Below are 27,913 nucleotides of genomic sequence, written 5' to 3'. Positions count from 1 at the left end.
GTTTGGTTCTGTATTGGTGCTTACTTTCAGGATCCATCGTGGCAGCAGAGCATCCCTTCCCTGGCTGGGACCAAGGCGGCACCTGAGCAGGATAGCTCTTGCACTTACATCTCCTTCATCTAATCTTCTTTCCTACCTTTCCTTGGACACAATTTTCTCAATCTGTGTAGTACTGAGAAAATAGTTACATGCTGCAGTTAAAGAGATCTTTTCTTTCTTTCTTTGACAGTTTTAAAAACCATGCATTTTCTTTGATTCTTCTAAAACTCTAACTGTGATGTTGAACTTCAAAAAGAAATTTGAAATGCATTTACTTGAAAGACCTTCTATGTGGAGTGACATTTCATTATGTACAGTTGAACAGTGCTCCTGTACACCGATCCTAAGGAGATGGTATTCCATTCGAATGTAAATTTAATGTGGACAGTAACACAAATCAATGAGAAATTCCTGCCTGTGGTATTGTGCTTTCTTTTCAGTGAATCTGTGCCTATCTGATAGTAAATTATTTATAGACTGTGTATTTGAGTCTGATCCTTTATAAGACATGAGAGCCTGGACCAGCCTTATGTTCACTTGTTTTCATTTTAAAGACATGTTTCTTTGAAAAAAATTGCATGTAGTCTCAGTTTTAAACTGATTCTCTTCATATATCCATTTCTTCTAGGCACTGGCACATCTCCACTTAATAGAATATGTTGGAGAACAGACTGCGTTGCTAATAAAGGTACATTAAATACTGCAATAGAATGTGCTTCAGCCACTGTTACTTTGATTTTGTAAAAAAAAAAAAAAATCTGGTAAGAATAGGTCACAAATTATGTAAAAATTACAGCAGGGAATATTTTTTATCCTGTGTAGCCTAGAGATGAAGCGAGACTTTTTCCAAAGAATAATTACAGATGCCTGCAATTTTGCTATTAGCTTTCAGTTAAAACCATCTAAGGAGAGCAATAGAGACACCAGTGTTAGTAAGTGAATGCACAGCCCGAGGGCTCTGCAGGGAGATAAGATCTGTGTAACCAGTGTGTGCTGCCACCAAGAATGGGGCTACCATTCTCCCCTCCCCAGAGGCTGGTTGGCTTGGGGGTGGCTGTGAATCACTCTCCTCAGTTTCTTGTAGACCCAGCTGAGGCTCCCAATATTAGCCAGGAAAGCCCAGGCTGGTTCTGTTTGCACACCTGGGTTTGCCTTGGTTTTTTCCTATGTGAAAGGAGGGACTGACAGCCCTGTGAGTCCCACATGTCCTACCATCCTCAGTGTGTGTGATTTATCAGTGCCGCTATGATACATAGCACTGCTATTATCTGCTCCTTTCCAGATGGTCCCAGAGGATCAGCGCCTCACAACTGCCATCATCCTGGTGGTCTGGGTTTCAGCCATTGCATCATCCTTGATTGACAACATCCCATTCACCGCAACAATGGTGAGTTGCACCATTCCTCCATGTGATAAGGACCCGACTTTCAGCCTGGACATGATCTGGGCTCACCAGAGGAAGCAGAGAATGAACCTTGTCCCTTTGCTGCGCTCATAGCTATAGAGGAGAGATATGGCAAAGCTTGGGGCCAGCTGGGCCAGGGGTGCTGAGTCCACATTGCAGGCTGGAATCCATGGGCCTGCAGCTGCAGGGGGCAGTGCATCAGTAATTAGTTGTTTCAGGGTTAGCCCAACTGAGAGCTGCCACACCTCATGGAAAAGACAATCTGTTTATTTTTTTCTTTCTTAAAGAAAATTGTAAGATACCAAAGACAGGCTGGTTGAAGACATTCATCCTTTATTCCCCATGAATACAGAAGCTGTTCTAACTGGCCTGTGTGGCTTCGAGTGCTTGGCTGGGGCAGGATTTTGAGTTCTCTGTGTGGTCCTGACTGCAGCTGAGGTTGGGATACACATTAAAAGCCTTACTTATACAAGGATGATGAGCCCCGTTTCTGCTGTGTCTTCTGACATCACTGATAGGTGTACGGCAGAATTGTGAATCCCTGGTGTGACAATGTAAAGGCAGGAATGGGAGCTTGCATATAGGAACCTGGGGTCCTGTCACGAACACCTGAGGTTCCAGGTGTGCTAGGCATGTGTGAACACTCCTCATGACTGGATTCTGGACAGGGGAATTTTCTCTGTTCTTGTGATGTTGAGGGCCCAACTATACTCCTGCACAACAGCCTGTGCAAGGGGGCTCCCATGACATTCATCCCCTTGTATCACATTGGGAATCACCTGGGACCCTTGGGAGTAGAGCAGAGAACCTGGCAGTGAGGAGTAGGGCAGTGCTTCTCTCTCCCACAGGACCTTAGGCTGACCTGGCAGTCGATGTCACTCACTCATTGCCTGAGATTGTCTGCAGGTTGGCTCTCTAGTTACCTAGCTATTATTCTTCCATGGTCTGGGTTTGGTAATTCTGAGCTGATTTTGTGGCTGTTATTACTTTATCATGAAGTCCTGAGTTAGAGAAGTTGTACCGATGTTGTAGAATGTCCTGGTTTGGGCTCAACAGGCACTATCATTAACTGTGGCTGTGATGCTGTGGACCCACAGAAGGCCAAGGGCAGCGGCATTTCTCGAGCGGACTAAGGCAACTGGGCCCTGGGCTTCTGAAATGCCAGGTCAGCTTGTATGTGCCTTCCATTCTCAGATGAGGTAGTCTCCAGAAGACCCAGTGTGTGTGAACCCATGAGGCCACACAGTGCGGCCACTGCCAAACCCTGATCTGCCCTTGGGGCTCTGCATGTTATGAAGCTACTACACCCTGCCTCCTGGGGAAGCTTCTAGGTTTCAGGACCCAGATCCTCTCTGGGAGTGGATGAGAGGGTACCTATTGTTAGAAATTTAAGCTCCTCCATTTTCTAAATATATGACACTTCCAATGTTTTCATTTTAACAATTAATTTTGTTACCTAAAATTTAAATTAAAAAAATCAAGAGAATCACGGAGGATAGTATAACCAATATCTGTATGCTAACCACCCAAAATGAGGAAATTCAAACATTCATTCTTTTTGCCTCGGGTTTTCTTGTTTGTTTTATTTTTAAGAAATAAAACATAGATCAACGTGACACCCTCTGTTCCATCCCTTAACCTCCAGGATCATGTCCATCCTTCCCTGTACTGAGAGGACTACCCCCATGAATCTGGGGCATATCCATTCCTTTGATGGTCCACTATGGAAGGGACCAAGGGAAAGATCTTGGCTTTGTGAGTCAACATGGACAGCACCAAATGCTGAGAGACCAAGGATACAGCTATTGCATAAATTGGCAGGCAGCTTTCTAAAACTGCCAAATCCGTTCTGTGACTCAGCAGGTTCGCAGGTGGTGTCCACAGTGGCTGCATCAGAGGAGAACATGGAGAGCCACCCAGGTTTTCACCTTAGTCTGGAGGGCCCAAACAGATCTGAAGCCACCTTAGTCTGGAGAACCCTAAGAGGTCTAGCTGGTGGGTGGAATTTTATGATGGTGACATTCCCATGTTCTCAGCTTTGCTATTTTCCTGGGGGCTGAACAAGAAGACCCAAGAAAATTTTGTGGAAATACTGTCGGGTCAATACAGGGGTAGAGATAGGTTTGCCTGCCTGTGGCCATCAGATACGCAGTGAACACACTGGAGCTGCAAGCCAGGTCCCTGCTGCCCAGTGTGCAGAGGACACCCTGTTTCAGCCCAGCCTCATTCTGCGGTGAGAACACGCTCTGGCCAAAGTCATCCTTCATGTCAACATGACACATGTCTGTGGAGATTTTAACATGTGTGGAAACTTCATTAAAAAGGGTCAGAAAGCTGACGATGCATTCAGCATTTCCAATGACTAGGAATGCTGGCAGACGTGCTGGCAGGGAGACCAAGGCTGTGCCTGACAAGGTTGTGAGGCATCTACTCAGTTTCTTTAGAAAATTATGAGCATGATTCCATTCCAAGGCAGTGAGTTGGAGAGACAAAACAAAGCCCATCTCTTCCTGGGTGGTGTCTTCTCTCCGGAGTGTGTCTTTAGGTTGGGGGGGCATTCCTCCAGTAGGCATACTGTTAACCGTGGGCTGAGAGCGGCAGGTAGAAAGCACTATTCACATTTATTCATGGCATTTCTCTTCTTCCAATGGTCAGAGAAGAACACCAAATAATTCAGGAAATGCAAAAGACTTAAATTCTAACTGGCAGGATCATGCTATTGAATTTTTGCTTATTTCACAGTATCCAGAGTCAAAAGAACTAGATCATAGATGGGCTTATCTCTCTAATTTGGCTGGATGGGTCTTCAGTGAAAATTACAACATGAGCACAGCCAAGCTTTGGAAGAGCACCCCAGGGGTTTTTGGGATTAGATTTGCTCCTTTAAATTTTCCTTATTCCTTGGGCTCTCCCCTTCACTTTGACTTTTGCTAATCTTTAATGTAATACTATTAAACAATTATATATATATAATTGTTATATATATAATATATAATAATATATATATAATATATAATACTATTAAACAATTATAAACATTATTAGGTCAATTTAATATTGATATTCCATCATTGTTTAGGGCAATCAGAACAGACACGGAGCCTCTGAATCAGGAAGCTTGAAGCCCTCTCTCTCCTCTTAACTCTGTGTGTCATTGTTAATTCCTCACTTGCTTGGGGCAGAGTGGGGCCCAAAGGGCTGAGGCCGTGGGAGGCACTGGGGGTTTTGGATGGTGGTTCTCCATCAATTGGTTTGGAAATATTTCCTTTTTGTTTTGTCTTTAATTTTTAATTAATTAATTAATTAATTTTTAAGTAGGCTCCACACCCAGCATGGAGCCCAGTATGGGGCTCGAACTTACGACCATGAGAGGCAAGACCTGAGCCTAGATCAAGAGTCATACACTTAACTGACTGAGCCACTCAGGAGCCCCTTTAATTTTTATTTTTTTAATTGAAGTATAGTTAACATACAGTGTTATGTTAGTTTATACAATATAATGATTCAACAATTCTATACATTACTCAATGTTCATAGCTTTGAGTGTATTCTTTTTTTTTTTTTTTTTTTAGTATAGTTGACACACAATGTTACATTAGTTTCGGGTGTAAAACATAGAGATTTGACAAGTTTACACATTATGCTGTGTTCACCACAAGTGTAACTGCCATCTGTCCCAATACATTCCTATTATTATATCATAACTGTATCCTTTATGCTGTGCCTTTTATTTCCTTGATTTATTCATTCCATAACTGAAAGCCAGTATCTCCCACTCCCTTTCACCCATTCTGCCCAACCCCCTACCCTCCTCCCCTCTGGCAACCATCAGTTTGTTCTCTGTATTTTATAAATACATTTTATAAATGTATTATATAAATTTTATAAATACAGACCTATAGTCTGATTCTGCTTTTTGTTTGTTTATTCATTTGTTGTTGTTGTTTTAGATTCCATTTATGAGTGAAATCATATGGTATTTGTCTTTCTCAACCTTAACAAATATTTCCATACACAGTAATTCCATTAACATCTGTGCCTCACCGTCCTTCCCCTTCCTGTCTATGGTTGATAAGGAGCTGTGGGAGCCACACATGAGCTCAGACCTGCTTTTGTAGGCACCTTCTTAGGTCTCCCCAGTACACTGTACTAGAGACTGTATTGGAAACCTGCAATACATCGCTAATGACTGAGAAGTCCCTGACAACCTTTCTCCCTTTAAACCTTATCTTTTCAGCCTCTTTTGCTTGAACAGGAAGAATTCTCAGGCTATTTTCAAGTTAAAATGTGATTATTCTTGTCCTGGATGTTGAATTCAAAGGATGGTAATTTATGCACATAATTTTGTGGGTTTTCTCTGACTTCTTGGCTCCTCATCATTATCTGTATTATCATTCAGGCTTGATGAAAGTCAGTTTTTCATGGCTTGTTCTCATGTACCTTTTTCCTTTAGGTCTTTGTAGTATCCTCCCTGCTAGCTGCCCTGCAGGAGGTGCTAGGGCAGAGGGCAGACTGCTGTAACCCCTGACAGTGAAAAATGCTCTTGCAGGGTATTAAAAGTCAGAAGCATTTCACATTTGCTTTTGTTATTTACATAATCTCATTTTGTTTTCATTCATCTTTTCTTAAAACATCCAGGATCAAAATAATGTGGAGGGTCGAACCTGGTCCAGCAGATTGCAGTTGGGTTTAATAACATGAGCATTTGTAGCAATTAACAGTTCAGGTTCTGGAGAAGGTGGGTCTGGACTTGGTGCAAGCCGAGAATGCACTGGGTTAGAGAAACAGAAACGATAGCAGCAGAGAGATGCTGTTTTCCCCATTGGATTGGCGGAGCTCCTGCAGTTGGATCACTGTGGTACTGGCAGGCTATCAGGTTGGAAGTCAGCCCCTTGGGGCAGTGCACGACTTCTTTGGGAGGGGCTTCCCCCTTCCCAAAGAGAATGGCCTCTGAGGGGCCCTGCAGTGCCTAGGCTGAGGGTCCTTCACCTTCCATGACCCAAGGACTGACCTCTACACTGCCAGATCCTAGCTCCATGGCACTCCATAAAAAAACAAGTCACACATTTGGGGCACCAATAGCCTCAGAGAAGGTTGATCACAGCATGTCCGAGAGACATAGGAAAACAAACAATAAATTGTAAGAACACTCAGGGAGGTTTTAAGCATTGAACAAAAAATACTTTCTGGAACTAAAACCCATAACTTTTAAAAAATGTTGAATAATGAATTGAAGAAAAGTCAATGTTAGGCCTGAGTTAGTGGGTTTGAAGCCAAGTGAAAGAGCTAACTAAAAGTACAGAGCAAAAGTACAAAGGAACAGAATCATGAAAAAAGATAAGAGATTTGGTGAGACCCAGGAGACCAAGCATGGAATGATAGGAGCAATGATAGGAGTTCCAGGAAGAAGAAAAGGAATGCATTGCATTGACAATGAGCAGCCCCTCCATCTCGAGTGGAGTCTGGGTGGCATGTACAAATGCATGCCTTGGCTACCCAGACCTGCCAAGTCAGAACCTGCACCTGGACAAGATGCTGGGTGACCACCTGCACATGTGCTGGGTTGGGCCAAGTCTCCATCCAGGGGTGTTCCCCTACCATTATCAATATGCCTGCCACTGCAGAACTACAATCCCACCCTCTCCACTCTCAGGATCCCCTGTGAAGATGCAAGCTGTCCTTAGTATTTGCCTGGGGCACATATTAAATCTCACATAAAAAGAATCTGACCAGGAGTGGGTAATTCCTCACAGGCCCAAGCACTTTCCCATCTATCAGAGATGGCTGGGACAAGTCTCTAGGTTGAGTGTCCAAATTTAATGTCTCACCTGGGGACAGTTGGCAGGCATCAGCAGCAAAATGACAACCAGCAAGAGTGCTAGTTGGGCATAAGTGAACACTGACCCCAGTGGTGGTGGGTTTAAGGAAGGCAGGTGGTAGGGAGGGTAGGTGTGGTGGATTAGAGGAAGAGCAGGTGTGCTGGGCCCAGGGAGAGCAGGTGTGGTAGGTGCAGGAAGGGCAGGTTGTGGGCATAGAGAGAGGGCAGGGTGCACTGGGTCAGAGGGAGGGCAATACCTGTCTGGCTGCGATGCATCTTCTCCCTGCAGGGAAGTAGGCTTGGTGTATGAAGTTATTTGATTTTTCCAAAAAAAAAAACCAGGTATCACTATTTTTCTATGAAAAATTCTCAACTCTCAAATGTTGATAATAAATTCAAATTTCAAAACTGACCCTGCTGGCTTCTGCACTTTACATTCTCTTTCACAGAACAGCCTCTCCTCTTGGTACTCACTGTGAGGTTACACTGGGTTGTCCTAGGACAGCTGTCCACCTGAAAAGTGCTGTGCCTGCCCCTTTGGCATTGCCCTGTGCCCCAGAGCAGCCCCTTGCCCTGAGAATCACTGCTGCTTCCTGTTGTTGCCTACCTGGGCCACCTCAGCCCCTCTCTGTGCATCTCCTGCCTCGTGTCTCTTTCATTCCTATAAGGGACAGCCTAGCCAGCCTCCCTTTAATTGTTAATTCTCCTGCACTCAGTCAGGAGCCATCCTTCCCAGGGTCCCGGATCAGATGCCCATTGTAGGGGTTAGAGGTCAGGCAGCAAGACATGTGTCCTCCTGCTCAGATATCTGAAAAAGAGCTTTATATGTATTTTTAGATGAATTAATACTACAGTATTTAAATATAAGTGTATAGATTTAAAAGAATGATGGAATGCTTTTGTTTAATAATGTCAATATATGCTAGCAATTACATTCTTGGCAACTATTTTAAATTAAGATGACAAATTTTACATATCAACTTAAAATGTATGAGCTAGCCACTTTTTTTTTTCAGAATTCCTTGGGGACAGCTGAAGTGACTAGCCCAGAGGTGGGCACTCAGCTGGTCTTCTTGTACAGTGCTGTGTGCTGGGCTGATGCAAGTAACGTTTCATGGGGTAAGGTGATGGCTGTCCTAGGATGACCCTCAGCAATATCAAGAAAAGAAGTTGTTTTGTGCAGACCCAAAGCCAAACCAGCAATCTCAGGGGAACACAGAGTGTCCGGGTTCGGCACACCAGGCAGTGTGTGTAGCCCTGGCAGGCATCCCAATGGGCCTTGATGTAGGCAGCAGTCCAACCTCACCTGTGTTCCTCCCTGTGTTGGGGATCACTTGGGGCTCAGCTGGGATCAGTCCAAGCAGAGCCTTTCCCAACACCTGTGTGATTTTCAACATCCACCGGGCCATGATCCAGGATCCACTCCTCCTTAGTCTCTCTCCATGGGCCCTCCATTGTCTAGGACATCCATTGTCTAGGACTGAAAGCAGCTCACTTTGATGATGTATGGAAGATCTGGAAATTGATTTCCTTTATACCACCCACGTGCTTTAGCTCCCTTAAAGTCTTTGTGTACCCGCAAAGAAAATTTAACCCAGTTCTGGACCCTGCTCTAGAGGTTGTTGTTGCTGATAACTTTGTGACCCAAGTCAACAGCCCTTCCAGCTGACCAGCCCTCCTTTACACTCTCTTTCCTCCTTAAACACCTATCTGTCATGGCTATTATTAAGATTATCTCTGTGTATTAATCCTCAACTCCCTTGCCTCTGTTTGGCTTCACAGTCTTCCTTTGGCTAAGTACCACCCGTTGCCAGGTTGAGCCTGTCCCCTGCCTCCCCACCCCACATGCACAGAGGAGCCGAGCAGCAAGCACCTGTGTTTTTGCCATCTTGCTCCCCAGCCATAGCACTTCCGTCACTGTTGCCTGCCACACAACTTCTCCCTGGGCCTCATCCTCCCAAGACTCTTGACGACTTCTGCACACCTCGTATCTCTGACCCTCCAGTGCCCTTCCCTTCCTTCCTAGCAGTTGATAACCTTGCTTCCCCTTTGTGACAAGATAAAAGCAGTCATGTGGGAGGTTACATAAGTAGTGACTATTGTGGCTGCCTGGGGCATCCTACCTTCCTTCCAGTTATAGGGAGGGGATTCCTATTCTCAATGGAGGCCAGCCCCTCCACCTGGCACCAAAGCCACAGTTCTTTCCTGCATAATTTATTTTTCACTCTCCACTACATCATTCTTATCAAGATCTAAACACGCTGCCATCTCTCTCTCATGAAGACCCTCAGTGAGCCATGCATCTCTGTGACTCCCTTCCCTTTCCTCTACTTCCTTTAACAACCAAACGCTTTGAAAGCACTATCTATCCTTGCCATCCTTGTCTTGCTGTAACCCCTCTTCATTTTCCTCTTGACCCCACTGCAAGACCTCATGGTATTCACCCTTGTGATAAATCCAGTGATGCTCCTGGTTCTCTTCTAACCTGGCCTGTCAGCAGCACGTGGTGGAGGCAACCTCTCTGCTCCTTGGGATCCTTTACATGTCTGGCTCCTCAAGATTCTTCTCTTATCTGTGCAGCCACTCCTCCTTGGTCTCCTTCCATAGGCCCTCTTCACCTTCCAGCTCCCAAACACTGGACTCAGTTCTGGCCACTTCATTCCCTAGACTCATTGCAAGTGGTCTCATCCAAGCTCATGCTCTAAATTCCACCTACTCCTGGGCTTCTTTGGGGCTCAGATATCCCAGTTGCCCCCTCACCTCTCCACTGAGATGCCTCCATTGAGGCATCTCAAACTTAACATGTCCCAAACCAAATCCTGATTCCATCCTTCCCCAATCTTCCCCATTTCCAGAAAAATTTCATTTTCTCAGTTTCTCAGGGCCCCAAATCTTAGAACCAGCCTGAGCCCTTGCTCTTTCTTATAACATACAGCCAGCTGCCCTTTGAAACTTTTAAATATGGCCAATTTCCATAGTCTTTACCACTGCCCCTAAATCCTAGCCAACATTCCCCACCTGTGTATTGCAGTCACCTCCAAATTGTTCTGTTTCCACTCTTGCTCCACCCCCAAGCATCCATTCTCCACTGAGGAATCCCACTTCCCTCAGCACAGCTCAGAGTCTTGCAGTGACTACATGCCTTACCGATCTGGCAACCATCACCTCTGATTTCACTTCCTATCACTCTTCTCTTTGTCCATTTAGCTCCAGCTACACTGGCCTTCTTAGCTTTCCTTGGACATGTCAACAAGCTCCTGCCTTAAGGTCTTTGTACTTTCTATTCTTTCTACCTGAGACTCTTTGCACAGATCATTAGGAGCTTGGTCTTGCCTCCTCATCTTATATTAAGTTTTCTTAAAATATTGCCCAGTGCTAAAGTGATGCCCCCCTTATCTCCTTTGTGCTTATTTTTTCTCCATAGCACATAATTCCACCTAACATTGTGTATTTTACTTGTTTTGATCTGTTTAGTTGCTTAATGTTTACCTTTAAATCAAATTACACATTCATATAAAGTGCTAAATCAATCTAGAATTCTTATTAAAAAATAACACTTTTATATAACCTTCATCTCATCTCGTTTTCTTGTGGAAAACTTTGTCATCATTTGCTGCTTTTTAATTTTATTTTTTGTTTCTTGAATGATGTTATCTGTGTTTCTACTCCTTCTGTGGCCTTGTCCTCTTTTGCCTGCGTCCTAGCATCTTTCCATTTGTCTCATGTTTGGAGAGGCAATGACTTCCTTAAGTTCAGGCTTTTGGTGCCAGATTTCATAAGGGATATTGGTATATAGTTTTCTTGTAGTGTCTTTGCCTGGCTTTGGTATCAAGGTAATGCTGACTTCATAGAATGAGTAAGGAAGTATTGCATCCTCTTTAGGTTTGGGGATAGTTTGAGAAGGATTGGTGTTAATTTTTCTTTAAATATTTTTAATTTAAAATGTTAAAACATTTCTTAAATGTTTTAAATGTTTTGTAAAATTCACCAGTTTGGAAGTGTTCTCTCCTTTTCAATATTTTGGAAGATTTTTTCAATATTTTTTTATTATGTTCAGTTAGCCAGCATATAGTACATCATAAGTTTTTGTTTAGTGTTCACTGACTCATTAGTTGCGTATAGCACTCAGTGCTCATCACCACACATGCCCTCCTTAATACCCATCACCTGGTTACCCTATCCCCCTACCCCCCTCTCTTCTGTAACCCTCAGTTTGGTTTCCAGAGTCCAGAGTCTCTCATGCTTTGTCTCCCTCTCTGATTTCTTCCCATTCAGTTTTCCCTCTCTTCCCCTGTGGTCCTCCACACTATTCCTTATGTTCAACATATGAGTGAAACCATATGATAATTTCCTTCTTTGCTTGACTTATTTCACTTAGCATAATCCCCTCCAGTTCCATCCATGTCAGTGCAAATGGTGGGTATTCATCGTTTCTGATGGCTGAGTAATATTTCATTGTATATATGGACCACATCTTCTTTATCCATTCATTTGTTGAAGGGCATCTCAGCTCCTTCCACAGTTTGGCTATTGTGGACATTGCTGCTATGAACATTGTGGTGCATGTGCCCCTTCTTTTTACTACATCTGTATCTTTGGGGTAAATACCTAGGAGTGCAATCACTGGGTCATAGGGTAGCTCTATTTTTAACGTCTTGAGGAACCTCCTTACTGTTTTCCAGAGTGGCTGTACCATCTTGCATTCCCACCAACAGTGTAAGAGGGTTCCCCTTTCTCCACATCCTCGCCAACATTTGTTGTTTCCTATATTGTTAATTTTGACCATTCTAACTGGTGCATACAAATGGCTAACAGACACATGAAAAAATGTTCAGCATCACTAGCCATCAGGGAAATACAAATATTTTGGAAGACTTTGAGAAGGATTGGCATTAATTCTTGAAATGTTTAGTAGAATTCACCAGTGAAACTATCTGGTCTTGGGCTTTTTTTTGTTTTTTTTCTTTTTAAGACTTTTCATTATTTATTCAATCTCCTTACTAGTAATGGGTCTATTCAGATTGTCTTTTTTTGTGTGATTCAGTTTTGGCAGGTTGTGTGTTTCAAGGAATTCGTCCATTCCTTCTCGGTTGTCTAACTTGTTGTCATATAACTGTTTATAGTAGTCTCTTATGATCCTATGCAATTCTGTGGTATCAGTTGTGATGTTTCCTTTTCCATTTCTATTTATTTGAGTCTTCCTTTTTTCTTAGTCTAGCTAAAGGTTTGTCTCTGGTTTCCTTTTGCTCATTAAACACATTTAAGACAGTTGATTTAACATATTTGACTTATAATTCTAATGTCTGGGTTTCAGGGATGGTTTATGTCAAATTATTTTTAATTTTTTCACCTGCAAAGGAGCCATACATTCCTATCTCTTTGTATGTTTTGTAATTTTTTTTTGTTGTTGAAAACTGGGCATTTTCGGTATTATGTTGTAATAACCCTGGAGATTTAATTCCCCTATTCCTCAGGGAGTGCTAAATCTTGCTTGCTGAAAGGCTAGAGCCATTCATTTCTGATTTTTCCAAATTTTTTTTTTTTTTGCAAAGTGTGCATTTTTTTTGTTGTGTGCAGCCATTGGTGTTTCTCTTCTATTATTTCTATAGTAAAGCAGTATTTTGAAAAAAAATTTCTTAAGGGTGGGTACAAATAGTTTCATGAAGTCTCCTGGGATCTGTTTCATCCCTCAGGGATTAAAACAATGGCCAGCATCTGGGCTGACCCTCAGGGATCAAAAGCAGTGGCCAGTAATCAACACACATACCCAGTTTTTGGAGGACAAGATCCTTTTTGTCCACCTTGCTAGCACCAAGTTGCACATAAAGGTGGCTATCTGCCACAGGGCTGGGAGTATGGAGAATGGTAACCAGTATAAGAAAGGCCAAAATTAAATAGCTTCTTTTTTAATCTCTTCCCTGGCTCCTGCAAGTGTTTGTCCACACTCCAGGTTTCCAGAATAGTTAAAGGCATACCTCCGAGACATCGTGGGTTTGATTCTAGACCACACAATAAAGCAAATATTGCAATTCAGTGAGTCAAATGCATTTTTTTGTTTTTTAGTGCATATAAAGTTATGTTTACACTATATTGTAGCCTATTAAGTGTGTAATATAGCATTATGTCTAAAAACAATATACATTAATTTAATTTAAAAATACTTTATTGCTAAAAATGCTAACCAGCATCTGAGCTTTCAGCGAGCCATAATCTTTTTGCTGGTGGAGGGAATTATCTTCATGTTGATGGTTGCTGACTCATCAGGGTGGTAGTTGCTGAAGGTGGGGGTGGCTGTGGCAATTTCTTAAAACAAGAAAACAATGAAGTTTTCCATATCTATGAACTCTTCCTTTCATGAACAATTTCCCTGTAGCATGTGATGCCCTTTGATAGCATTTTACCCACAGTGGAACTTCTTTCAAAATTGGAGTCAGTCCTCTCAAAATCTGCTGCTCTTTATCAGCTAAATTTATGTAATATTCTAAGTCCTTTGTTGTCATTTCAACACTCTTCACAACCTTTTCACCAGGAGTAGATTCCATCTCAGGAAACCACTTGCTTTGCTCATCTGTAAGAAGCAACTCCTCATCTGTTAAAGTTTCGTCATGAGATGACAGCAATTCAGTCACATCTTCAGGCTCCACTTCTGATTCTAGTTCTCTTGCTATTTCCACCCCATCTGCAGTTGCTTCCTCTACTGAAATCTTGAACCCCTCAAAGTCCTCCATGAGGGCTGGAATCAGCTTCTTCCAAACTCCTGTTCATGTTGATATTTGGACATCTTCCCATGAATCATGAATGTTCTTAATGGCATCTAGAATGGTGAATCCTTTCCAGAAGGTTTCCAATTGACTTTGCCCAGAACCATCAGAGTAATCACTATGGCAGTTATAATATTAAAAAAACTTTTTCCTAAACAATAAGACTTGAAAGTTGAAATTATTTTTTTAAATTTTAAATTTTTTTTTTTAAAGATTTTATTTATTTATTTGACAGAGAAAGAGATAGCAAGAGAGGGAACACGAGCAGGGGGAGTTGGAGAGGGAGAAGTAGGCTTCCCACTGAGCAGGAGCCCGATGCTGGGCTTGATCTCAGGACCCCGGGATCATGACCTGAGCTGAAGGCAGACGCTTAATGACTGAGCCACCCAGGCGCCCCCAAGTTGAAATTATTTCTTGATCCATGGGCTACAGAATGGATGTTGTGTTAGCAGGCACGAGTACAATATTAATCTCATTGTACATCTCCATCAGAGCTTTTGGATAACCAGGTGAATTGTTCATGAACAGTAATATTTTGAAATAATTTTTTTTTTTTCTGAGCAGTAAGTCTTAACAGTGGGCTTAAAATATTCACTAAACCATTTTGTAAACAAATGTGCTGTCACCTAGGCTTTGCTATTCCATTTTTAGAGCACAGGTAGAGTAGATTTAACATAATTCTTAAGGGCCCTCAGATTTTTAGAATAGTAAATGAACATTGGCTTCAACTTAAAGTCATCAGCTGCATTACCCTCTAGGAAGAGAATCAGCCTATCCTTTGCAGCTTTGAAGCCAGGCACTGAGTTTTCCTCTTTACCTATAAAAATCCTAGATGGCGTCCTCTTCCAATAGAAGGCTGTTTTGTCTACATAAAAATCTATTATTTAGTGTACTCACCTTCATTAATTATCTGAGTCAGATCTGGATAACTTGCTGCAGCTTCTACATCAGCACTTGCTGCTTCACCTTGCACTTTCATTTTATGGAGACAGCTTCTTTCCTTAAATCTCATGAACCAACCTCTGCTAGCTTCAAACTTTTCTTCTACAGCTACCTCACCCCTCAGCCCTCATAGAATTGAAGAGAGTCAGGGCCTTGCTCTGGATTAGACTTTAGCTTAAGGGAATGTTGTGGCTGGTTTGATCTTCTATCCAGATCACTAAAACTTTCTCCATATCAGCAATAAAGCTGTTTTACTTTCTTATCATTTATGTGTTCACTGGAGTAGCACTTTTAATTTCTTTCAAAAACCATCACTATAACAAAAGTAATCATAATGAAAAAGCTTGAAATATTGTGAAAATTACCAAAATGTGACACAGAGATCCAAAGTGAGCAAATGCTGTTGGAGAAATGGCGTGCCAATTGACTTGCTCCATGCAGGGTTGCACAGACCTTCAACTTGTAAACAATGCAGTATTTGTGAAGCACCATAAAGGAAGGTGCAATAAAGAAGGTATACCTGTATTGTTATGGTTTGAATTGTATCTCCCCAAAAGATAGGTTAAAGTCCTAATCCCAGGTTCCTGAAATTGTGACCTTATTTGGAAATAGGGTCTTTATAGAGATCTTGAAATTAAAACTAGTTCATTAGGATGGGCCCTAATCCAATATGACTGGTATTCTTATAAAAAGGGGGAGTTTGGATGCAGAAGCAGGCATGCAAAGAAGGAAGAACATATGAAGACACATAAAGAGAAGTTGGCCATGTCACTGGAGTAAGGCACCTGTAAGCAAGGATTGTTGGCAACCACCAGAAGCTAGGAAAGGCAGGAAGGATCTTCCCCGAGAGTTGTCAGGGAAAACATGGCCCTACTAACAGGATTTCAAACTTCATAACTGTGAGACAATGTATTTCTCTTGTTTCAAGCTACTTTGTTATGGCAGCCCTTGGAAATTTATACAGTTACTTCATAGTTGTTGTCTTTAATAATTGTTTGGGTGGAGGGGTGGATTTCTGGAGCTTCCTATTCTGCTATCTTCTATGACATCCTTATTTATTATTTAATTTTTTCTCTCTTTCTCCACTTACTCTAATGTAAGCTCTGTGAGGGCAGGGAATTTTGTCTTTTATAGGAACTGCTATGTGCACATAGCATTAACAGACAAGTACTGCAGCAATAGGTCATTTATGAATAATTATTGAATGCTTTAAGACACAAAGGAACATGGACAAGGTAATAAGGTCCCACCCTGGTAGAGGAGTAAGGTGTGTATTAAATGTAACAATGGTGATGTTTCTAGGAAGAAGTTGCTGCAGCTGAGGTCGAAGAGGTTGCTGCCTGTGTTCTCCTTTAGGATTTGGATGGACTCCTGTCTCACATTGAGGTCTTTCAACCATTTGGAGTCTATTTTTGTGTGTGGTGTAAGGAAATGGTCCAGTTTCATTCTTCTGCATGTGGCTGTCCAATTTTCCCAACACCATTTGTTGAAGAGACTGTCTTTTCCATTGGACATTCTTTCCTGCTTTGTTGAAGATTAGTTGACCATAGAGTTGAGTGTCCATTTCTGGGCTCTCTATTCTGTTCCATTGACCTGTGTGGGTTTTTTTTGTGCCAGTACCATACTGTGTTGATGATGACAGCTTTGTAATAGAGCTGAAGTCCAGAATTGTGATAATGTATGGTGATTAACATAATAAAATTAAAAAAATAAATGTAACAATGGAAGTAAGTTCTGGGCATGATGTGATATAAAACATCAGCCACTTTGGGAAAGTCAGGGAAGGTTCCAGAGGACAGATGCCCAATGCTGTGTGAAGCTGCACTTTTCTTGCTCCCCCAAAGAGCCAAAACTTCAAGTTTGAAACTGCCTTTGTGACAACATTTGGGTTCATTATGAGACAACAAAAGCCAAGATTGAAATAAGCCATGAGGGCTGCTCAGGGGCTCCTGTGCCAGGAGTTTCTGTTTCTTCCAGTTAATAATTGGGGCTGCCAAAAATGAAAAAGTGAGCTTTTTAAAATGCTCCTATGACCCAACAAATAGTAAGGGCTCTTTGTCAGACCTTACAAGGCAACTCTGGAGGACTGTATGCAGGGCTGGCCGAGCAACATGTGCAGTAGGCTGGTAGAGAGGAGTGTGTGCAGTAGGTGCATAGGTCTGCAGGTTGGCTGCAGCCTGCTGGTCAGTCTCTGCTGGGGCTGCTGGGGCCCCCTCAGCATGTCCTCCCTCTGGGGACCCCATAGGGCTGCAGTATTTCCTAGGGCATACCCTTCTTATGGCTGAACCTGAAGCTCCAGAGAGTCTTGCAGTAACATAGGATGCTTCTTTCTAGTCCACCTACCTTTCATTGGTCAAAGCAAGTCACTGGCTAAGCCCAATGTCAGTGGGGTGGGGGAATGGATCTTTCTGCCCCACTGGGGGCCACCACAGAGGCATGCATGTAGAGTCCTACTGCAGGGATAAAGAACTAGGGAGTAATCCAATCTTCCTAGATAAACAACGAGGCATTACTTTTTATGATATCAAGTGACCTGCTCTCCAGAAAAGCATTGTTCTGCTGTCCCCTGATTCTCTACAGCAAATGAAATCACATGTCACATATCTTCCCATTGGTTTCAGCTTTCTTCTTGTGACTTTGGGAAATCCTTTCTGAAGGGATTACCATTGGAGCCCCCCCCCCCCTGCTCTTTAGAGATGTTCACACAAGGCAACTTCCCTGAGGCAGCAGATTCAAGGGTCCCTCCTTAACATCTTGTGGGCTGCCCTGAGGTGCCCAGCAGTGACAATATAGACCAACATTCCCCCCAAGCCAGCTGGAAGCAGGCCTCATGGCTATATCCTCCCTCTGGCTACATTCTCCTCCATTAGCAACATGAGCCACAAGGGGATATGCTTTTGGAACACAAATTTCTTACAGAAGCTTCACAACTGCTACATTTTTTTTATAACAATAATGTAAAATTCATCTCTGTCAGAAAGATACACTGGATGCTAGCATGACTTACTAGAAAACACTACTTTCTAGTTATTGAATCGATACCTGTTATCATAAGAACATCAGCAGGGTCGGGAAGACTGCACAGAGGGCAGTGGTGAGAAGTGGTTTAGCACAGGTTTGCCATTTTGCAGTTTGGAATCAGAGAACTGTGTTCAGGTTCCAGTTTGGTCACTTATAAGATATGTGTCTCTCCATGCCTTGATTTCCTCATCTATTGATTGAAGGAATAACAAATACACCTGAGGGATGTTTGAGGATTAGATAAAATGGTATGTGCATGGAGTTAGGATAGGACTTGGTGCACTGCAGGGCTAAGAAATGCTGGCTAGATGGTTATGGTTATGGTCCCAGCCACTGCAGGAGGTTCTACAGGATTTTACTGAAAAAGTGCTTTGGATCTTGCAAATCAGTTACAGTATGGGAAGCTCCTCTGGGTTTCCATGGATGTGATTTTAGTGCTCTTTTCCTCTACAGATTCCTGTGCTCCTGAACCTCAGCCAAGACCCCGAGGTCAGCCTGCCTGCACCACCACTCATGTATGCCCTGGCCCTTGGTGCCTGCCTGGGAGGTAAGGGGGTGCTGATGCATGCAGGGAAGGGGCCACTGACACTGTAGTGACCCCAAACTGATGGTTTATACATGCCTAATTGAAGGTAAATTAAGGAGAGTTTGGATGATTTCCTGAGTAGAAACCCACCTTCAGCTTTGACTGAAGCAATTCTAGAAGTGAAGCCTGGCCCTTGCCCCCTCTGCAGAACATCCCCTGACATCCCAAGACCACAGTCTGGGGACGATCATTACTGACATCTCAAAGTGAATGTGCTCCCACACTACACCCACACTGTACCCACAGATGTGGCTTATGTTTGGAAACAGATTTCGAATCAGAAGCCATCCTCAGCTGTAGTTTTTATTCCCTCCATAAGGGGTTGGGAAGTGATGAATGGGTAAACAAAGAACTAGAGACCCTAACCTAAGAGTAAGAAGAAAGATTAAATTTTTTTCTTTTTTGGAGAGGGGTATTGTCCTTTAGAGAATTTGAGAAGTGAATTAGTGAAAGTGTCAGGAGAGACTAACCTCTGGTGAGCAAACAGAGGGCTTTGATAATCTTTTGAGGGAGGTGTGTTAGAGTTAGAGTCCTCATATTTAGGAGGCCTAATCACCTTTGGGAACACAAGAGGTTTTGGAGAATCTTAGATAAACATACCAGATACATTTTAAGTTTTTATTCTTAAATCCAGGCATGCTTAGATAATCCAGCTTGCTTTGTTCTTTGATTGATCTCTGTTAAATCAATAACTTTCTGTTTAGTTTATCTCTTTGTTTATAAAGGGGGATTAATGTTATTCAGTGAAGTTGCTGTGATTTCTGGAGGCAGCTAATTCACCTCATTCAGCAATTGAGACCTCAAGTTCTGAGCATCTGCTATAACCTGACATTGTGCTTTTGAGTGGGGAGATGGTCACCTAAGCTAAGGTTACACCTTAAACAGATATGTCCTCTCATGGTGGAATGCACAGAGTGCTTAAGGAGCACCAGAGAGAGACTAGAGGAAAAGTCAGAGAAGGTCCTCCAGAGAGGAAACTTTTGAGCTGGGTCTCAGAGGCTTCTCTTGGGCTAGTGCTGATTCCCTAGAACATGTAGAATGAATACGGATGGGGTTATCAAAGACAGAAGTTAACATGGACCATATATATGGCTACTAACCTAAAATATAAATCAACACCTGTTGACTGAGGCCCTTTTGAAAGCAGGGATACAGCTGTAATGAATAATAAATGTATTAAGCCTTGGGGTCTTTTTAATAGTAGCTCTGGTCATTGAATGACACTTGTTCCTGGATTGCAGATGCCCAGTTGTGCGGAGTGTTAACTCTACACTTATTCTGTCAGGGACCCTCTTTCATTGACTCAGTTTGGAATTACTTTTTTAAAAATTGTGGCAAGGCTGTTGAATCACAGACCTGTACCTCTGAAACAAATAATACATTATATGTTTTAAAAAAAGAAGATAGTAGGAAGGGAGAAATGAAGGGGGGCAATTGGAGGGGGAGACAAGCCATGAGAGACTATGGACTCTGAGAAACAAACTGAGGGTTCTAGAGGGGAGGGGGTAGGGGGATGGGTTAGCCTGGTGATGGGTATTAAAGAGGGCACGTTCTGCATGGAGCACTGGGTGTTATACGCAAACAATGAATCATGGGACACTACATCAAAAACTAATGATGTAATGTATGGTGATTAACAAAACATAGTAAAATTAAAAAAAAATTGTGGCAAAATGTACATGGCATACAATTTACAATTTTAACCACTTTTAAGGCTATACAACATTAGCAGCCATTAGAGAAATGTAAATTAAAAGTACAGTAAGATATCATCACATACCTATAAGAATGGCTAAAATAAAAATAGTAACAACACCAAATATTCACAAGGATGTGGGGAAACTGGATCACTTATACATTATCACTGGGGCTGTAGAAGAGTACCATCGCTCTGGAAAACAGTTTGGCATTGTCTTTAGAAACTTAACCTGCAACTACCATAAAACCCAGCAATTGCACAACTGGGCATTTATTGTACAGAAATGAAAACTTATGTTCACCCAAAACCTACATACAAATGTTGATGGAAGCTTTATTTGTGATAGCCAAAAAGTAGAAATAAACCAGATGTCCTTCAGTAGTAAACAGTTAAACAAACTGTGATACATCCCTACCATGGAATGCTACTTGACAGTAAAAAGAAATTAAGTATTGACACACAAGGCAACCTTAATGAATCTCCAGGGAATTATGTAGAGTGAAAAAAGTCAGTCTCAAAAGGTTACAGACTGTATTATTCCATTTATATGATATTCTTGAAGTGATGCAGTTGTAGAAATGCAGAATAGATTAGTGGTTAGTGGGGGGTTAAGTACAGGGCAAGGTGGAAGGAAGTGTATCTGGCTGTAAAAGGACAATAGAAGGGATCATTTTGGTGATGAAAATGTTCTGTATATTGACTGTATCAATGTCAGTATTCTGATTGTGACATAGTACTATGGTTTTGAATTATATTACCTTTGAGGGAAACTGGTAAATGGTACATGGAATCTCTTCATGTTATTCCTTACAACTTCATGTGAATGTATAGTTACCTCAAAGTAAAACTTCAGTTACAATAATAGAAAAACAAAAAGCCAGAGGGAAGAATGTTCTTATTGATTAAATCCATAATTACTAAACTAAGTAAATATGGATAGATTGCCTCACTGAAAAATAAAGTCAAGGAAATACTCCAGAATCTAGAGGCAAAAGTCAAAGAATAAATTACAGAAGAAAAATAATATACATAAAAGTTCATTATGGGAAATCCAATATTTGACTTCTAAGAAAAATCTCAGGAAGGACAGAATGAAGTGAAGGAAAGAATTTATCCAAAAAAATAATAGAAGCAAATTTTCCAGAATAGAAGCAACATACCTAATACCTAATGCCATGTTTGTGAAATTTTAGAACGCTATGGAGGCTTAGAAATTTGCCCAATTGTCATACAATAGTAAATCTCAAAACTGGGTATCTAGCAGTTCAGCTCCAGAGTTTGTTTTCCTAAGCTCTCTTTATGTTGAAAACAGGTAATTAGAAATACCAGGTTCAGCAAAAAATGGTACAAAAATATTAGTGTTCAAATTTGAAGCAAATTAAAATGAGATATGATCTTAAGCAAATGATAGAACACAAGAAATGAGACTTGATTGGACCTTGGTCCTGGTGGATGTCTTGGCCCTACAGGGATGGCATTTACATAGTCTGGTTGATGTAAATGTTGCTGACTGGTTTTCCCAGTTGGAACAAACATATATCTAACCCAGGAAGTCTTAGCTACTTGTAAAACATACTATGGTTGTTAATTTCCTTGACAAGCTTTTCTATTTCATTTGGAGGTCTTCAGAATCCAAATCTAGCATTCTTTCCATTATACCTGCTGATATACTCTATTTCCAATGTGTTTGTGCAGGACCCGCTGTCTGGCTAACCCAACACCAACACTCTCTTCTCTTTCGTGTCCCTCAACTAAAATAGTTGCTCTGGTGGCTGGTCTACACTGTTTGTCTCATTTTGCTGACTAATAAGACATGAGGGAAACCTGTTTGGGAGCCTCTTGACATAGATTTTGCCCTTCTGATGAAAATGTATTGGTACCAGTTCTTTTCCATGCTTCCTATCTTAGATGTGACCATGAAACCATCTATGATGGGATGGAGAGGCCAAGAGAATTGTGAAGATCCGCCTCTGAAATTACTTACAAGACACTGACCTGATGCTTGGCAGCCCTCCACCCCCAGACTTCTTGTTACATGGGAGGAGATTATTTTCCTTTGTGTGTAAACCACTGTTATCCAGGTTTTCTGTTACCTGTAGCTAAAAACATTTTTAAAAGAATCAGCCATTCAAAAGAATGAAATCTTGCCATTTGCAATGATGTGGATGGAACTAGAGGGTATTACACTAAGCTAAATCAGTCAGAGAAAGACACATACCATATGATTTCACTCATATGTGGAATTTAAGAAACAAAACAGATGAACATAGGGGAAAGGAAGGGAAAATAAAATAAGATGAAAATAGAGAGGGAGGCAAACCACAGGAGATGCTGAACTCTAGGAAACAAACAGGGTTGCTGGAGTGGAGGTGACTGGGGAGATGGGGTAATTGGATGATGGGCATTAAGGAGGGCATTTAATGTAATGAGCACTGGGTGTTATATGCAACTGATGAATCACTAAATTCTACCCCTGAAATTAATAATACACTATATGTTACCTAAATTGAATTTAAATAAAGAATTAAAAAAAAAAGAAACAGTGTTCAGTGAAACTTAATAAGTTAATGCACCACTTCCCAGGTTATGAGGTGTTCAGGAGGCCAAATGACATCATGCAAACGGGTGACTGAAAGGCAAGTCTTGGGGAAGGCGGTCAGGCTGTGAGGACATATCCCAGGGTAGAAAAGGCTTTTGGGGAATAGCAATTATGCCATCTGTGCTGTATTCCTGAAAATGTGGCTAGGAGTCAGATGTACAAAAGCCGAACAACTGCCTTACATGAGAGCAGTCAGCCCAGTCCTTGCTCATTTCTCTGCCTTGTCTTCGCTCTAAGGAAAGAGTTTGAGCAATGGGGCTCCTCACTTTACCCCTCTTTCCCCACCAGCCCCTCCTCATAATGCCTGAGTTGTCATGAAGCCAGGAGACCAAGCTGCTACCCCTTCCCTTGGATCCTTGAAAATCTCCCCATTCCATTCCCTGAATCCAGAAGTGCTCTGGAACAAATTTACCTATGAGCCAGTGCACCCTGGCAACATGAGGCAGGAAATGGAAAGGGCCTTTCATTTTCTGTCCAGTGGTCTATTGCAGTTGAGGAATTCATACCAACTGGAAAGAAAGGGGTATTTTTCAATCATTAATCCCTAACAGGAGATAAGTAAAGTGTTGCTTTTTAGTTTAAAGCTCACACAGGTTGCCGAATGTGACCCTGGGCCATGTGTTAAGCTCCGTGCTGTCCAGGAGCAGAGCTCTCCATGTCAAGTCCTGGAGTAGCGTTGTTTGTGGGTGGCATGGCAGATACCACCCAGACACTGAGGGACATGCTCTGCAATGGAGGCTGGCAGGGCAGGGCCATCTGAGGATCATGGGCCTTGGCAGACTTTGGGAAACAATTGCACGGCATGATGGCTCACCAAGGTGTAGAACCTCACTGGCAGGTCTCCTCACCCAGAGCAGGAGCCAGCTGGCTGGCAGGGTCAAGGGATGGATATGTTGGTATGACAGCACCAAGAGGAGGCTGTCTGGGGCCATCATTGCTGTGGAATTTGTACATCACCACTTGCTCAAGACCTTTAGATGCTCTGCATGACTGTCTATAGAAAGACCTTGGGCCTATATCATAAAGATTGAATCTTGCCCTCTCTGATCCTCCTCTGGAGTCAAAACAGCTGATCCTAGTCCTGGGCTTGTCACTTCCTAGCCCTGACATTTCAGTGTGTTGCCTTTCTGTGCCTTAGTTTCTTCATGGAGACACTGGGGATCTCAGGGGTCATGGTGAAGATGAGATGCCAAGCCTTTAGAATGCTTCTGACCCCTTCTTCTTCTTCTTTTTTTTTTTTTTTTAACATATAATGTATTATTTGTTTCAGAGGTACAGATCTGTGATTCAACAGTCTTGCACAATTCACAGTGCTCTGACCCCAAGGAGACACTGAGCAGACATCTGGTCTTGTCCTTCTCAAATCCTTCAGCAGAAATCACCCCACACTCAGCCTGCATATGCCCCCATGCCTTGTTGAAACTGGTTGTTTCTTCTCATTCTCATGGTGCCTCCTAAATCTCCTCTTCCTTGGGGAAACCCTACTACCTGGTCATGGCCTGGTGACCCCAGCCCTCTGAGCATTTCTCTTGGCCTCTCTGACCTCATGCCTGCTATGCATCTCCTGTCTCTCCAAGAATAGATTCCCCATGAGCCCCCAGAGGACATGAGCTGATATGTCCACAGAGAGCAGCCTGCTGGGGTGGAAAGGAGAGCTGCCTAGGGTTGGGAAGTTAGCAAGAAGCTAATGGATATCAGGGAGGGGGGTAGAGACAGATGTCAGAATTGAGATGAAAATATAGACTCAGTTCTAGCGGGTGTCTGAGACAAGAGGTCTCAGAATGGTCCTGGAATCCTGGGAACACCTGCATGAGCTTTCTATCACTACCATAACACATAGACAAACTTTATCTATTATCTCATGTTTCTTGTCTTCCAGGTAAGGGTGGCTCAGCTGCATCTCTACTTAGAGTCTCATGAGGCCAAGATCAAGGTGTCCCCAGGCTGTGCTCCTTTCTGGTAGCTCTGGGATGGGTCTGCTTCTGAGCTCACTCAGATTATTGTTAGGATCTAGGTCCTTGCAGCTCTAAGAGTGGGTCCCCATCCATTGCTGCCTGTTAGCTGGGCTGCCTTTAGCTCCGAAGGACTCTCTGGTCCTGGCACTTGGGCCCAAATCTCAGAGATAGCAACACAGTGTGGAATCCTGCTCATGGTGGGGATACCTCCACTCCCCTTTGGGTTCTCTCCTAGGATCTCTCTCTCTCTCTCTCTCTTTTTTTTTCTTCTTGGCTATTTCTTTTTATTATGTTAATCACCATACATTACATCATTAGTTTTTGATGTAGTGTTCCATGATTCATTGTTTGCGTACTACACCCAGTGCTCCATGCAGTATATGCCTTCTTTAATACCCATCACCAGGCTAACCCATACCCCCACTCCCATCCACTCCAGAACCCACAGTTTGTTTCTCAGAGTCCATAGTCTCTAAGGTTCGTCTCCCCCTCCGATTTCCCCTGATTCAATTTTCCCTTCCTGCTATCTTCTTCTTCTTCTTTTTTAACATATAATGTACTATTTGTTTCAGAGGTACAGGTCTGTGATTCAACAGTCTTACACAATTCACAGCAATCACCATAGCACATATGCTCCCCAATGTCTATCACCAGCCACCCCATCCCTCCTACCCCCCACCACTCCAGCAACCCTCAGTTTGTTTCCTGAGATTAAGAATTCCTCATATCAGTGAGGTCATATGATACATGTCTTTCTCTGATTGACTTATTTCACTTAGCAGAATAGCTCCAGTTCCATCCACATCATTGCAAATGACAAGATCTCATTCCTTTTGATGGCTGCATAATATTCCATTGTATATATATACCACTTCTTCTTTATCCATTCATCTGTTGATGGACATCTTGGCTCTTTCCATAGTTTGGCTATTGTGGACATTGCTGCTCTAAACATCGGGGAGCACGTACCCCTTCGGATCCCTCCATTTGTATCTTTGGGGTAAATACCCAGAAGTGCAATTGCTGGATCATACGGTAGCTCTATTTTCAACTTTTTGAGGAACCTCCATACTGTTTTCCAGAGTGGCTGCACCAGCTTACGTTCCCACCAGCAGTGTAGGAGGATTCCCCTTTCTCCACATCCCCGCCAACATCTGTCATTTCCTGACTTGTTAATTTTAGCCATTCTGACTGGTGTGAGGTGGTATCTCATTGAGGTTTTGATTTAGATTTCCCTAATGCCGAGTGATGTTGAACACTTTTTCATGTGTCTGTTGGCCATTTGGATGTCTTCTTTGGAAAAATGTCTGTTCATGTCTTAAGCCCATTTCTTGATTGGATCATTTGTTCTTTGGGTGTTGAGTTTGATAAGTTCTTTATAGATTTTAGATACTAGCCCTTTATCTGATATGTCATTTGCAAAAATGTTCTCCCATTCTGTCAGTTGTCTTTTGGTTTTGTTGACTGTTTCTTTTGCTGTGTAAAAGCTTTTTATGTTGATGAGGTCCCAATAGTTCATTTTTGTCTTTGCTTCCCTTGCCTTTGGCGATGTTTCTAGGAAGAAGTTGCTGCAGCTAGAGTAGAAAAGGTTGCTGCCTGTGTTTCCTCTAGGATTTTGAGGTCTTTCAACCATTTTGAGTCTATTTTTGTGTGCGGTGTAAGGAAATGGTCCAGTTTCATTCTTCTGCATGTGGCTGTCCAATTTTCCCAACACCATTTGTTGAAGAGACTGTCTTTTCCACTGGACATTCTTTCCTGCTTTGTTGAAGATGAGTTGACCATAGAGTTGAGGGTCCATTTCTGGGCTCTCTATTCTGTTCCATTGATCTATGTGTCTGTTTTTGTGCCAGTACCATACTGTCTTGATGATGACAGCTTTGTAATAGAGCTGGAAGTCCGGAATTGTGATGCCTCCAGCCTTGCTTTTCTTTTTCAACATTCCTGTGGCTATTCAGGGTCTTTTCTGGTTCCAAACAAATTTTAGGATTATTTGTTCCATTTCTTTGAAAACAGTTGATGGTGTTTTGATAGGGATTGCATTGAATGTGTAGATTGCTCTAGGTAGCATTGACATCTTCACAATATGTTTTCCTCCAATCCATGAGCGTGGAACATTTTTCCATTTCTTTGTGTCTTCCTCAATTTCTTCCATGAGTATTTTATAGTTTTCTGAGTACAGATTCTTTGCATCTTTGGTTAGATTTATTCCTAGGTATCTTATGGTTTTGGGTGCAATTGTAGATGGGATCGACTCCTTCATTTCTCTTTCTTCTGTCTTGTTGTTGGTGTATAGGAATGCCACTGATTTCTGTGCATTGATTTTATATCCTACCACTTTACTGAATTCCTGTATGAGTTCTAGCAGTTTTCGGGTGGAGTCTTTCCAGTTTTCCACATAAACTATCATATCATCTGCAAACAGTGAGAGTTTGACTTCTTTGCCAGTTCAGATGCCTTTTCTTTCTTTTTGCTGTCTGATTGCTGTGGCTAGGACTTCTAATACTATGTTGAATAGCAGTGGTGATAGTGGACATCCCTGCCGTGTTCCTGACCTTAGGGGGAAAGCTCTCAGTATTTTCCCATTGAGAATGATATTCACTGTGGGTTTTTCATAGATGGCTTTTATGATAATGAGGTATGTACCCTCTATCCCTACACTCTGAAGAGTTTTAATCAAGAAACGATGCTGTACTTTGTCAAATGCTTTTTCTACATCTATTGAGAGGATCATATGGTTCTTGTTCTTTCTTTTATTAATGTATTGTTTCATATTGATTGATTTGCACATGTTGAGCCAACATTGCAGCCCAGCGATAAATCCCACTTGGTCGTGGTGAAAAATCTTTTTAATGTACTATTGGATCCTATTGGCTAGTATTTTGGTGAGAATTTTTGCATCCATGTTCATCAAGGATATTGGTCTGTAATTCTCCTTTTTGATGGGGTCTTTGTCTGGTTTTGGGATCAAGGTAATGGTGGCCTCATAAAATGAGTTTGGAAGTTTTCCTTCCATTTCTATTTTTTGGAACAGTTTCAGAAGAATAGGTATTAATTCTTCTTTAAATGTTTGGTAGAATTCCCTTGGGAA

General features: G+C 42.1%; 1 protein-coding gene across 1 annotated transcript in view; it reads left to right on the top strand.

Moving 5' to 3' along the window:
* The window catches only part of OCA2 (OCA2 melanosomal transmembrane protein), a 516,129-nt gene that overhangs the window by 314,691 nt on the left and 173,525 nt on the right, over positions 1-27,913 (top strand). Inside the window, exons 20-22 of the mRNA XM_078078703.1 lie at positions 668-727; positions 1,322-1,426; positions 18,440-18,533. Of these exons, the coding sequence (XP_077934829.1) occupies positions 668-727; positions 1,322-1,426; positions 18,440-18,533 (259 nt within the window). The remainder of the gene's footprint in view (positions 1-667; positions 728-1,321; positions 1,427-18,439; positions 18,534-27,913) is intronic.

This window comes from Halichoerus grypus, chromosome 8, assembly GCF_964656455.1.
Source record: "Halichoerus grypus chromosome 8, mHalGry1.hap1.1, whole genome shotgun sequence".
NCBI lineage: Eukaryota > Metazoa > Chordata > Mammalia > Carnivora > Phocidae > Halichoerus > Halichoerus grypus.
This window is presented reverse-complemented; position numbering and strand designations above follow the sequence as displayed.